This window comes from Panthera uncia (assembly GCF_023721935.1).
Source record: "Panthera uncia isolate 11264 chromosome D3 unlocalized genomic scaffold, Puncia_PCG_1.0 HiC_scaffold_8, whole genome shotgun sequence".
Classification (NCBI taxonomy): Eukaryota; Metazoa; Chordata; class Mammalia; order Carnivora; family Felidae; genus Panthera; species Panthera uncia.
This window is the reverse complement of record NW_026057586.1, coordinates 44,859,281-44,873,656: the sequence shown is the minus strand read 5'-3', so window position 1 is coordinate 44,873,656 and position 14,376 is coordinate 44,859,281. Positions and strand designations below refer to the sequence as shown.

The window sequence follows — 14,376 nt, the reverse complement described above, 5'->3', positions numbered from 1 at the left end:
ATTCCATTTCACCCTAATCCAGAATGTTCCCTTTTATTTTCCTGCAATTCCAAAAGCACAAAATCACATTAAGATTCTTTTAGTTTTCAGGGGCGCCCGGGTGGCTCAGTCAGTTAAGCATCCGACTTCGGCTCAGGCCATGATCTCACTGCTGGTGAGTTCGAGCCCTGCGTTGGGCTCTTTGCTGACAGCTCAGAGCCTGGAGCCTACTGGGGATTCTCTGTGTCACTCTCTCTCTGCCCTTTCCCTGCTCATACTCTCTCTCTCTCTCAAAAATAAATAAACATTAAAAAAATTAAGGCTAAAAAAGTACCATTGTAGAAGAGGCCTATACCTAGAGTTGGAAACAGAACTTTAACTTTGCTCCTCGTTGGGAGGTGAACTTGAGAAACTGCCTAAGTTCTCTAAGGGTTTCTCTCATTTCCAGAATGGGCACAATGACCATTCCTATCCTCTCCTGTCAGCTTGCGTGTGTACACAGAGAATCACAGGACATAACCCACAACTGGGGTTTATTCTTCATGTTCCTTGTCTACCTCCTCCACAAGACTACGAGTGAGTCCTCCAAATACAAGGACTTTATCTGTGTCCCCACCATCTATCTAACCCTGTACCCACTCGACACTGTACCCACTCGAAGCCGTATACAGCTTCCTTAGAACGAAGTGCCCTTCATAAACAATAAAGTACAATTCACGTGCACCTTAGTATAACGCTATTCACAGTGTGGTCCCACAGTCCCCGAGATGTGAAAGAAATAATGCCGGGCACCAAAGGAGCCAGGCTTCTAGTGACAGCAAAAGTTGTTATGAAAAGCAAACTGTGGCAAAGTATCAGTTCTGAATTTCTTTGGGTTACTGCTGGAATACTCAACCTTAAAATACATGCTTGAACAACTGGGTGAACATTTGGAGGGGCTGATGCATGGCAAAACGTGGCACCTTTCCTTCGTGCTGGGACATCTAAAATTTAGCCATGTACTAAGGCTTTCACAAGAGGTCTCAATGTGATAGCAAAGAAAAGGCTTACATTTTGACAAGATTTTATTTTCTCCAAGTTTTCATATTCTCCTTATAGATTTTTAAGATTTAAATGTTCAGGCTTTCAGTTTGGTTAGGCCACCTTCAGTCCCACTTCTTAGACAGTAAGACACACGATTTACTCTCCAGGGTTTACTTGTGAATAGTCATTAAGGCCAGACCCTCTTCCTCATCAACTAATCCCCCTTTTGACTTTACCTAGGTATTGCCTTTCTAGTTCTCCAGTATCTTCTCTTAACTATTTCTAAGTTATTCCTTACCTCCAAATTCCCACCTTGCAAACAGTAAGTGCTCAATAAATTCTTTTATAAATAAATTTGATTTTGAGAGTTTTTCTGTATAGCATGCTCCCTCACCTTGACTTTTCTCTTCTTAGATCATTCATATCCCCACAGGTGGTTCCAAACCATATCACTTGAGATGACAGTTAAACAGAGGGAAAGGGTCTATGATCTCATGATCCTCTTTGTAAGTGTAAAAAAAAAAAAAAAAGAAAAAGAAAAAGAAAAAGCAAGTGGAAAAAGCCTTGAACAGTTGGTAAGAATTTTGGAATCAGCAGACTATGAATTTAAAGCAGAGATTCTAGGGGCGCCTGGGTGACTCAGTTGGTTAAAGCTTAAAGAAAAGCAGAGGAGAGATCATTTGATCATTTCTCCTTCCCCTTATAAAATGATCCAGAAAACAGTGAAATCACCAGTTTTATGAAGATCCTACCACTAATTATAAAAAACTAACACATGAATGAACACTGAGTAAGGAAAGGAAAATGAAGCTACCTTACTCAGTTCTGTCATAGTCTTACTATATTTTTATTTGGTTCTGTGTGTTTCTACAGAAATAGGATTTTAAACTGCTACCTCAATCCACTGAAAAATAAACATCCTACAAGTCTTTTTATTTTTTTTTTTCTGGTGTAAAAAACAATGAGATGTTTGTTCACAATAGAAGAAACTATCTAAAATCTATTTAGTTTTGTCAGAGAGAATGTCATAAAACAGAAGCCAACATTTCATACGAGCTGGCTTAATAAAATTAATAGATTAATTGTATGTATTAATTAACAGAATTAATATAATTCTAAAAGCCCACAAACTTATCCCTGAAAGGACTATGGTGGCTGAATACTGTGAGTAATTGAAGGGCAAACTAAATTAGGGGTAATGAATCCCTGCATCATCATATCAATCATTCCTATTTTATAAGAGCACTTTGTCAAACTTAAAACAAATCACAAGAGGTCATTAATTGGTCAGCAATACTGCATCAAACCACCAATTACTCTGATTTTGCAGTCTGCTCAAAACATGTATTTGTACACCTCAACTTTAAGTGGAATGTCTATTGATTTATAGAATCTCCAAGACAGAAGTCAAGTTTTAGAAAATTATAGTCCAATTATGCATTAAGGAAATGCAAATGCCATAACATAGGAACTAGCCAAATTATAGGCCCTGTTTCTGGAACGCTGAAAGTAATTGCTATAATGACCCTCCTAACACCGTTAAGAACTCCAGTATTATGACCACTCCCAGAATCCCAAACCATTTTGATAAAATTTAATCTCTTGTAAAAAAGCCCCAGTGAGCACCCCTAGGCCAACTTTTGCAAATCTGATGGAGTCTGGGCATCAATTATGCCCAGCAGAGTGCTCTCTGCTACCCTCTTTAGCGCTGGAAAATTTCCAAGTCTTTTGTAAAGAGAAATGGGAGCAGTCTGCGGAATATACTGACAAGGTGTAGAGATCAATCCCGCCTGGAGCCACAGCAAACGCAAATCTTAAAAGAAAAGCAGAGGAGAGAAATGGAGGCTTTAGGGGTAAAGCATCCACATGGATGTGATGGGTTTTTTGTTTTTAAGTTTTATTTATTTAAGTAATCTCTACACTCCACGTGGGGCTTGAACTCACAACCTCAAGTTCAAGAGTCGTACAGGCTCCTCTGACTGAGCCAGTCAGGCATGCAAGAGGCCACCTGGAGACTTCCTACCTACTAGGAGACCAGAGGAACTGCTACTGGCCGAAGTCCAGGCACGCCCCTGAAGAAGAAACAGCAGAGACCCCACACACAGCACCCCGACAAGCTACTTACAAGAGAAAACTGAAGCCTGAGACTTTAACATCCAGATCAGCAGTTCTTCAAATGTAAGAGATTCTGTGCTAAGGTAATAAAACGATAGTAAACGTTCCTTGAGTGCTCAGGCTTTAGGCACTTTTCGTACAGTAATTCACCTAATACTGGTGACCCTGCAAGGTAGGTGTGACCACCATCCCCACTGACCAAGGAGGAAACTGGAACATAGGGAGACTGGGAGTGGACATCTGGTCCGGGGGATCTGGCACTGGCATCTGTTCTTACCTGCTAAGTGACAGGGCTTCTCAAAAGAGGCTGTTACAGTCCCAGAATCTACCAATGGTCGGGGGACCCCATACAGCAAAGCAGAAGCATGAACTCACTGGAAATATTATTTCGTGCTCTCTGCCTTTTATTTATTTCTGCTTGACTGTAACAAGTTCTCTCTTCGTATATTGGCCTGGGAAAGCACCTAAGGTAGTGATAAGATCCAATATTACATCACCTTCCCTTCATTGGCTGGGTTTTTCTATTTGAACAGTTGGTAAGAATTTTGGAAATCAATAGACTGGATGTAAACAGAGACTCTGGGGATGCCTGGGTGGCTCAGTTGGGTAAGAGCACAACTCTTGGTTTTGGCTCAGGTCATGATCTCATGGTTTGTGAGTTCAAGCCCTGCATCAGGCTCTGCGCTGACAACTCGGAGCCTGCTTGGGATTCTCTCTCTCTCTCTCTCTCTCTCTCTCTCTCTCTCTGCCCCTCCCCTGCTCACACACTCTTTCTCAAAATAAATAAACTTAAAAAAAAATGTTTTAAAAGCAGAGACTCTTGAATCAAACAGGCCTGGATCCAAATCCAGGCATATTACCTATCAGTTGTTAAACCTTAACCAAGTTAGCCAACTAAGGTTGGTTAGACCTTAGTCTCCTCCTTCATAAAATGGAAATAACTTCCTGGGTTGGTCTACTGCCAGTCGGAAGAGCACTGTAAAGCCCTTGGTGCAGGTTAGTCATTATTAATTACACTCCACTTCATAACTATAAAATCAGTCAGAGGATGTGGCCTCCTTGGTCTCCGCAGACTGCAGCCCAACAGAATGAGACCTCCATGGCCAGAGCCCACCCCTCATTCACTCCTGCCTGGATCAGATCCAATCGCTGACCTAGAACATCTAGGAGGCTGGGAACAGCTAGAAGGCTGGGAACACTTCTCATTTCTAAGTTATAGTCCTTCAAACTACATGGGAAAAAACATAGCAAGTTCAAGTATCATAACTAATCCACAAGCTCAAGAAAGGTGCCTTAAACACTTTTTTTCTTTGACTACAATAGCAAAATGGACAATTTTCTCATGGATCAAGTTTATATACAGATTATGTGTATATTTGTATCTGTATAAATGTATTTATCCACGACCATGCTGTCTATATGGGGGGATGTATTACAAATACCAAATGAATATACATATGTATCTATAGTATACCTACTAGCTTGGTCCCTGACACGTGGTGGAAAGCACCCAAAAGAGATGGGTGCTATAAATAATAGTTCCCTTTTCCTTGGGTTGAGAGGAAAGATTGGTGCCGAATGGTGAGGCACCTGACTGAGCTGGAGACACAGAGTAAAACTAGAAAATAATGATTAAAAGCTTCCAAACTCATCCTGACATTCCAATTTGTGACATTACTCACAAAGGAAGCGCCATTTATCTCTGCCATCCTTGAGCACTCCTTTCTGAATTCCTCTCCTCTTTTCCTAGAAGCCTACAACCTAACGCTCTCTTAAATCTGTCAGCCCTTTCAGGTAGCAGGTACCTCCTTCCTCCCAGACGGGATCAAAACGCCCATCTTCCAGGGTTCACTGCCAGGAGATCAGGGGAAAGCAGTAATTCAAGGTGTGAATGAGGCCGGATCCTCCCAGGAAAGGTTTGCAAGATAAAGGGGATTTTCAAATGTCTACCTTGGGGCAGGCCGGGCAGAAGGGTGGGAGGCACAGAACCCAGCTGGTGATGTGGGAATCCTCTCCTTCAAGGTCTCCCCAAGTCCCTCAGCTTTCCAGGGTTATACACATGGACTCAAACAACTTGGGAGCCCTCTGCCATCCTCACACCGCTCCCCCAGTATGAGGAGTATGCTTTAGGACTTCCCTGCCACCCCCCCACCCCCGGCCCCCCGCCCCATATGAAACACAACCAAACTCACTGCCTGGACAGCCAGTAGGAGCCCAATTGTTTGTAGTCACTAAACAGGAATCACAGATCTCAGAATACAGTGGGTTTCCAGAAGAAGGAAGTTCCCACTGGAGTTCCCAAAGCAGAGCAAACTGCTGTGACAAAAACTCCCGATGAAAGTTCAGGTGCTCTGGACTGTTTACAGTCCTGTAAGAGATCTCCCACTTTGTTGTTCTTGAAAATTAGGTTATCCCAGGCTTGGACCGAGTTTAGGATAGGATATAAGTAAAAACAAATAAATTAAATTAAATTAAATTAAACTAAATTAAATTAAATTTAAAAAATGGCTCCGTCAGGTTGTTAAACTATAAGCTGAAAGGAAGTCTGACTGTAAAGGAAGTTGACCAGAAGGACAGGAGAATTGCTGAAAACCTAAAACATGTCTAATTAGGTTTGGTCTTCTGTAGTATAGTGGATACACTGTGGTCTGCTGTCTAGTTTAAAGCCATGGGTGTTAGGAAATACAGCCCTTGCTGTGATGAGGGATCTCAACTGGCTTAAACACTCTGTTTCTAGATTATGCTCATTCCCTGTTTTAAAAACTCAACACCATTCACAGCCCATCCTCTCTTGAGGAATAGCAGGCAAAGAGAAACTTTTACAAATCTGAAAACCTAAAGTTTAGAGCCTAAAATTTTACGGAACCTAAAATTTTAAAAGTTCATCTGCTTCCACTGTGGTGTCCATGTATCAAGCAGACAATCACTCCAGCTTGAAGCCCACTAGCTTGCCCACCCGCCACGGAGGACTGAGGGCAAAGGCCAAATCCTGCTCCTGGAGGTAGCACTTAGCAGGTAAAAGGAGGCTCTTGAACTGAATTCAGGGTCTTTGGAACACCACTAGTGATGACTAAAAAAGTTTGCGCATGCAATGTTTCAAATCTGAAAGCTACGTTTTCTCTCAGTTTAGTTTATCAAGGTCAGTTGATACGCCCTTCTGGACCAACTAATTTCCTCCACCTTCACCCTATCTAAATTCTCCAGAGAAGTCTTTAAAAAGGCATCCTGATTAACTAGTATAATACAGTGAAGGACCAATCAAGAGAGGTAAAAATAGGCTCAACAAATAAAGTTCTAGCATGTGACAGACCCACAGATTGCCAGCCTATAGGTTTGTTCCCAAGATTTTCAACACAGGGAACCACGTCTCAATTCCTGTATCAATTCTGCTTTTGAAATGGCAGCTAAGACGCCACAAGGTAACCTGAAACTTAACTTTCTATTAAATAATTGGAGTTTTGACTGGCCTGGGCCAAGGCAGAGCCAGCTTTAAACAGCCTCACATACAACAAGCAGTCCTATTAGAAAAAGGGACTCTTACCTGCAGTGACAAGAGGGTGGCTTGTTAGGTAACATTTGTTTGGGGAGCCAGATCCTAAAATCAAGATGATTCAAGGATTTAAACTTTTTTTTTTGTTTTTTTTTTTAATGTTTATTTATTTTTGACAGAGACAGAGACAGAATGCGAGGGGGTTAGGGGCAGAGAGAGAGGGAGACACAGAAGCAGAAGCAGGCTCCAGGCTCTGAGCTGTCAGCACAGAGCCCAACGCGGGGCTCGAACTCACAAGCTGTGAGATCATGACCTGAGCTGAAGTCGGACGCTCAACCGACTGAGCCACCCAGGTGCCCCAAAGGATTTAAGTTTTAAATGAATGGGAACCACTTTCTCATTTGGCAGCAAATACTTCTCTTCCTGTTTCCTGGGTCAGATTTAATAGATAGTGAGCTGACATACATGTGGGTTTACAGCAATTTAGAATACTTCATTTGCATAATGATTGCAATAATAACATGCAAGAGTTAAGAATACTCTTTCCCAAAATGACTGCTGCAAACCATTAAGTATATCACCTTTTAACTTTCCTTATTTTGATCTGGTTTTAATACTTCATGAGGCCAAAATCTTGCCAATGCAACTACTTGCCAAGCGGAAAATGGATTAATTTATAAAGATTCCTGGTACCAAAGCCAAAATAGTAGGTGCTCAATAACTGCTTCCTGAATGAATGAAAAAAGTTACACACTTAATGTTACTGACATTTACTTTTTCCACCAATCTGAACGGGAGAGCAACTACTCCTACAGTAGAAAAAAGGAAGGCAGCCACAGCTAACATTAAAAATCAGGGAAATATCCTGATTTAAACAAGGCAGTTAATCCTAATAGCTCCAGATAACCATTACAAAAAAGACTTGTTACAGTTGCTCTGGCTGTTAAACCCACGACTCCCTTCACGTTTATTGAAGTTTGATGGATTCTCTCTTTAAGAGAGTAGCCCTCCTAAATTAAAAATAAGACTGGCGATTTTTTCAATAATGCATAAAATGCTTGTGTTTGTTTGTTTTTTCTATTAAGCAGACAGATTGAATATCCCTTCTCCCTTCCCACACTAAGCACCTGAATGAAAGCTGGTTTCCCAGTGCTAACAACATCTGACTTCTCAAAGGCAAGGTCAGGAACAACTGCATGTGCCCCACAGACAGGCTGCTGCTCTCGTTTTCAGCTGGGACGCTATAAGGTGTGACTGGCTCCTAGTGAAGTCAATGGGGATGTGCACCACCAGCTCCAGACTCTTTCCACTACTCGATTTCCTACTTGCAGAATTCCTGAAAACTATTTCTAGAAGTAATATGGGTTAAAGTCAAACACGTGCAACTGAAGACACCTTTGTCACAAGCTCACAAAGGTGCCTGAGTATGTATTTTAGGGAGCTAATGCTCACATCTTTGGTACTGGAGAGAGGCACAGTCTATAAAAGCTTTAGCGACAAAACTATGACATTTAGAATCTAAACCTTACTATGTTGTGTGCAAATAAAAAAGACTAAAGTTACAAATCTCTATCATCCATCTAAGCAGAAGAACTGTTCTCTGAGGCAGGAAGAATGCTGTATTTTCATGTAAAGAGAACAGCTACGAAAATGTAGGAGGGGCTGTGCTAAACTAAGCCTTTTAAAATGTACCATGTGATCTCCATGAGCGCTAAGAAGCCGCACCAGTAAGTGGATCATCTTAGATCACAACAGCTATGCGGGAGGAGGGGAGATGGAAACTACCCTTTGCTTTTACCACAGCCATTCCAGGGAATTAGAGTGAACTTCTTAAAGCAACCATCACAACCGCTACCATAACCCCTCCCCACCTCGCAAAACCAACAAAAATCAGGAACTTCACGTGAGTAAAAATCACAAATTCCATGATTGCTAATCCTTGGATGCATTCATTTTTCAATGACCCACTTATGAACACTCTCAAGAAGTAAAAAGAGTAAATGCATTTAAAGTTCTAGGCTCTTCGTTTGTTGAGAAACTTGCAACATTAGAAGAGAATCAAAGCATCGGGGTGTATTATCAAGAAGTCTAGAATAAGATGGTCAACGGTGGAGTTCTATGCAATACCACTTGAGGAGTCTGGCCAATATTAAGGTTAGATAGCCTGTGTTCATAATTAAGTAATAGTGACTGAAGCTGAAGGCATACATTTCCTGAAGATTAATGACCTAACAGCATTTCCTGAAGATTAATGACCAGCCAAGAGGAGGTGACTGCCTAAAGCAGTGCCTTGGGCCACTAACCCCAGCCGGTCATTAATCCCCAGGAAATGCCCTGGACCTCAAGGTTACAGTGATTTTAATAAATACAAGAGGAAAAAGTTTAATATCAGCTTTCTACAGAAACTCAACATTTGTATCATTCTTAGAATGCTAAGACCGCCATAAGGTGACTTCTATAGGAATCACTAGAGTTCCCTTAAACTTCTTAATCCTGGTTAAAAACTTACTTTAACATAAGTGAAAAGCAGGCGTGTTAATACGTGAACAACTTTTTGTAGTGTTTTAACTACAAGGAACTCAGCTATAATAATGTTTTGCATAATAACAATCAGCCAACATATGGACACTCAAATCTATTTTTAATTTTAATCTATATTTACGTGACAGTAACTCAAGAAAAATAAATGAATCAGTATTCAGGTTTATAGAACTGATTTATCTCACTCAGTTAAAACAAGACTGTGACAGAGCAACTGCGTTCCTTAGACCAAAACAAAACCGACCGGAACAACTCCCTCCTCCCATCTTTTGAATCTTAACTCGATTCTATAGGACACTGATGTCAAGAAACTAGCAGACTGATGCCAGGAGGCAAACTGTTTCATTATTATTCCAAGCAGATATATACTTTAATATTAAACTTTCTCAGGCTTTTCACTCCTCAATTAATCAGGTGCCACTCTAAACCAGGACATTTTAAGGGTCTTACTTTATCAGAAGAATGTGAACATTTATTTTTGATCTCAAAGAAAAAGCAAACCCAAATTCTCCAAAGAAGAATCCTCCTCTCCGCCCTTACAACTCCATAAAACCACCTCCTGGTCTGTCGGAAATGTACCACGCACATAGAAGTACAGAAAGACACATAGCCGGCAGGTCTTGTGTATTTTAGAGAACTTTGCTGTTTATATTAAATTCATTCACAGCCCCTTTCTCTGTTGGCCTTGATGATTAGCTGGTAAACCTCTGAAAGGGTCAGATTGTCCAGAACTGGAATTTCCACTTTGGAAAAAGCACAGAGGTACCTGACATCTGTTTCTTGAAGGGCCTGCACTACACCTCCAGACTTACAGTCCAAATTCCTACTTCTGCATGATGGCAGGGAGGTCAGAGTTGTAAAACCTCCAGTGGCTACTCCTGCCTGCAGAATAGAGCACAGCCCCCAAAGACCTCTCGTTTCTGGCTCCCAGAGAAGAGTATTCCAAAGATGAGTACAATTTTAGTAATATGAATATATTCCTCTAGGAAAAATAATAATAAGCATCCGTTCAAGTCCTCAATCTCAACCTAGAATTTGGTACTGCTGAGAATTAACTAATATTAATATTGAAACAGTTCCCTAATCCTTGATGAGGACTCTGAAGTCCAGAGAGGTAAACTGATTTGCCCAAAGGGCTCAGCTTCTGGGCTACAACTTCTTAACTTTGGATGTCCTTGCCACACTACTGCGCAGTTTGTCTTAATTAAATATCTATATTCTTAAGTGTTACCTGCCCCCTAGATAGTGAGCCCCATGGGGCTAGGGAGAGGCAGTGAAGTTTGTTGCCTAGGTGCTACCCACTACCCGGCAGGGAGCCTGGCTGGTAGTGCTGATACCCCTTCCTTCTATTAACAAGTGACTTTATTTTATGGAAAGCGCACCCCAAACATCACTTTACATTTAGCTACCTATTACAGTATAAACTGGCACTGGATTACCCATCTCTCCACTCCCCGCCCACTTACAGGAAGTGGGCTTGGCACGTTTTCTTTTTTCTTTTTTATAACCGTTTTTGTTTTAATCTTTGTAAGCTATGGCAAATATGCAAGAGTATTTTAATGGTTACTTTACTCAAATATATTTTAAGTAATTGCTTCCTTTATATGCGCGGTATTCCTGCACTGTGCCTTATTAAACTCATGCATTCAATGGAGAGTCAGGCTGCCTCCAACCCTTTTGTTCTGAGAACTTTGAAGCTTTAGCCTTACAGCTCAGCACTGAATGTTAGGGACCTTGGCTTCTCAACATCTTTTAAGGTTAGGCATAAACTTTCCTGAAAAGCACAAGAGTTAAGCTCCTAAGGGTGAAATCAAACCAAATCAAATCTGATTCAGTATATTTAGTACTTTTTAAAACTCCTCCCCGCCCCGGACCCAGACCTGCGTTAGCAGGAGTTAGTCTAGAAATGGTACCAAAGAAACATTTCATGCATAGAGTTTGGTTTGGTTACCTGGGTGGGGGAAACAATAGCAGGTGAAACTACTGTGGGAGAATTGGTGCTTCTGTGCCCATTGGCTTCTGGAAGAAGAGGCAGGGGGTCGTGTTTCACGGAAACCACCACCACCGCATCCACAGGCTCCGAGGGGCGGATACAAAGTCTTTTGGGGGAAGAGGGGCCGCAGATATCCCCAGACCCGAACACCGACTCGTACAGAGCGCGCTTGGGCGCAGCCTCAGATTTCACGTCGGGCCCGACCTGGCTGTCTTTGGGGAGGATATAGGTGTTCCCCAGCGAGGGCGGCTGGGGGCGGTGGTGGTGGGAGGGATGGGTGGGGGGGTGGTGGGAGTGGTGGCGAGCCGCCCCGTTTAGAGCCTCCGCGTAGCAGCCCTGCGGGGCGGGCGAGCCCAGTTTGGTGCCGATGCCCGCGATGCTGTTGAGCGTGGCGATGGAGACGGCGCCGATGCAGTGGTTGGTGTAGGTCTTGGAGAGCTTGGCCGCCTTCGAGAGCATCTGCATCCTGGTGCCCAGCAAGTTCTTGCCGATGGCTTTGTTCTCGTACCAGGTCACATCGCCCTCGCTGCAGTGATCCCGGGGCCGCTGGAAGAACGCCTTGCAGAGGGGGTTGCGCTTCGACAGGTACTTGACGAAGCTGGCGTAGGGGCAGAACTCGGTGCCCGTCTCGTACATGCGGGGCAAGTTCTCCTCGTCGCTGCTCTCGGCACGCTTCTTGCTCCACGACGACGAGCGCGACTTATGGTAAGGCCCGAGGGACTTAAAGTAGACGAACTTGCGGCCGTCCTCATCCATAGCCAGCCCAAAGGAGTCCTCCTCCAGCTCGCGCTGGTTCTCGCGGCCTCGCGTGCAGAAGTACATACAAGTCTCGAACCAGACCTTGTTGAGCAGCCCGAAGGGCGTGTTGGTGCTGAAGACGCTGGAGGTGTAGAGCTTGCGCAGGTCGGCACGCGTGATGGCTTGCTTCTGCACCACGGGCCCGGCGCCCTGCTCCTCGAGCTTGCGGATGACCGCGGCCAGCGTCAGGTTGGCGCTGCGCAGCTCGGGGTCCTTGGTGAGGTCGAGCGTGCGGCAGTACGGGGGCTCGTTGAGGTAGCGGTTGAGGGAGCTGCGGATGCTGATGAGCGACGACTTGCTGTAGAGCTGGCCGCTCTTGGAGCGGGCCTCGGCGTAGAAGGAGCGCAGCACGCGGCACAGCGCCCCCTTGTCCATGGTCTCGAAGTCCGGGCTCTGCGCCTTCTCGCTCAGGTACTCCCGGAAGATGCGCACGGCGTAGCGGGTGGCCAGCCGGGTGTTCTCGCTCAGCCGGGCCCGCTCGGGGCGCTGCAGCACGTCGGGGTCCAGCTCGGCGCTGTCCCCGGGCGGCCCGCCGCGGGCCCGGGGCGCCAGCAGTCGCGGCGGCGCCTCGGGCTCCAGCGCGGCGCTCTGGTCCATATTGATCATATGGACCGGCTCGGGCTCTAACTCCTCCCCGGCCGAGTCCTCGGGCTCCAGGGGCTCGTCCCAGTCCAGCCCCATCTCTTCCTCCTCCTCTTCCTCCTCCTCGTCCTCCTCCAGCCCCCCACCTCCGTCCTCCTCCTCCTCGTCCCCCGTTATCTGCACCTCTTGGATCTCGTCGTCCTCCTCCTCTTCCTCCTCCTCCTCGCCCGCGCTGCAGTAGTGCGGGCGGCCGTGGCGACGGCCGCGGCCCCCAGCACCGCGCTCGCCCTCGCCCCGCTCCCCATTGTTCTCGGCGGCGGCGGCGGCGGCGCTGGCGCTGCCGCCCGTGCTGGTGTTACAGTCCCCGCTGCCAGGCATTCTCGCCATATTGCCGTCTCTCTGCCAGTCCTCGGGCAGGGCGCATGCGCTATATTGGACCGCAGCGCTGAGAGCTTTTGTGTTTAATGACCTTCAGCTACCGGGAGGCAAAGCCGGGCTCTTAAAGGAGCCGCGCTCCAATTGTCAGTTCGGAGCGCTACTCCGGAGGGGCAGCGGCGCGCAGGGGATGGAGGGGAGGGGAGGCGGGGGTAAGTTAGGCAGGGAGAGGGTAAGGACGGAGGCTGGCTGGACCCTCTTCCTCCCCCACCCCTCTCCCCACTCCTAAGAAAACTTTAACGGGGGGGGGGGGGGGAAGAAAGGGGAGGGAGAGCTGTCGGTGGGGGTGAAACACTCCCAACTTACCCTCTGGCGGAGTGGCGCGCGGGCCCGGGCGGGAGAGAGGGAGGGCCGGCGGGAGGGCGGGGCGGTCTCGCTTCTCTAAGTAATGCCCGAGGAGCAGTGCCCCTTCCACTGCCCCCTCATTGCCCCCCGGAGCCGGGGGTTCGGGGAGGCGGCAGAGCCGGGCTGGCCGCGGGTGCTGCTCGGAGAAGCCGGGTCTGGGGCCGCCCGGAGCGGAGCAGGCAGGTTAATGAGCAGGGTGGAGGAGGCACGGCGAGGCCCCGCACCCTCTCTGCGCCCGCGGCCAGGGCGCAGCGGGCGAGGCTTGGGAGCGGGATGGGGCTGGCGGCGGCGGCTCCCCCACCTACTTGCTGGCGGCGAGGCGCGGGGGCCTGGGGCCAGCCGCACGGCTCCCAGCTCCCTTTCCGACTCTTGCAAAGGAGCGAAACACGCCCCACGTCAGCCTCATCCCTTTCGACTTTTCCAACAGCCTCTTTTAAGCTGTCATTAAAGACCCGGGGCGCTCCCCGTAGGTCTAGGGCAAGTCTGCGCCGGTCCCGCCAGCCTGGGGAAGGAGCAAGAAAGAAAGACTGGGAGGGGCGGGTGGGAGGGGAGACTCGGGGAGAGGCGCTCCGGACCCCAGGGACCCCTCCCCGCACGCTTAGGCCGCCGCCCTCCGGGCCTCGGAGCACACTGACACAACTCCCTCTGGCGAGGCGCTCCACCTGGTTGGAGCTAGAGCAATGCCGATCCCTAAGGCCCGTCGGCGGGCGGGCGGAAAAAGTGAACTTGGGTCTCGGCCGCCCCCGCCGCCGCCACAATTCCGGCAATTTGGATCCCGAGCGCGCTCTTGTTCCAAGTTTGCCAACCGCCATTCTTTCGCCCTCGGGGCTGCGCTGCCTCCGGCGCACGGGGGCGGATACCTCCGAAACTGGAAAGGCGGCCAAAGAGCTCGCCGGGTCCCGCTTTCCCATAGGAGACACTGTCCCACTTCCAGCCGAACGCCCGCCCCCGGCGCGCCCAGACTCCGGGCGCGTCCTCGCGTCCCCGCCTCCCTCTCTCCCGGCCCAGGGGCAGCGCCCCCAGAGCTGCGGGAGACCTCGGTTGTTTTCTTTGGCGGCACAACCCCTTCCATGTC

The 14,376-nt window shown here is 47.2% G+C and overlaps 1 protein-coding gene across 1 annotated transcript in view; it reads right to left on the bottom strand.

Annotated features, from left to right (window-relative positions):
* The window catches only part of KCTD1 (potassium channel tetramerization domain containing 1), a 92,037-nt gene extending 78,898 nt beyond the window's left edge, over positions 1-13,139 (bottom strand). Inside the window, exon 1 of the mRNA XM_049620316.1 lies at positions 11,100-13,139. Within this exon, the coding sequence (XP_049476273.1) occupies positions 11,100-12,908 (1,809 nt within the window). The 5' untranslated portion in view covers positions 12,909-13,139. The remainder of the gene's footprint in view (positions 1-11,099) is intronic.
* Between the last annotated feature and the right edge of the window lie 1,237 nt (positions 13,140-14,376).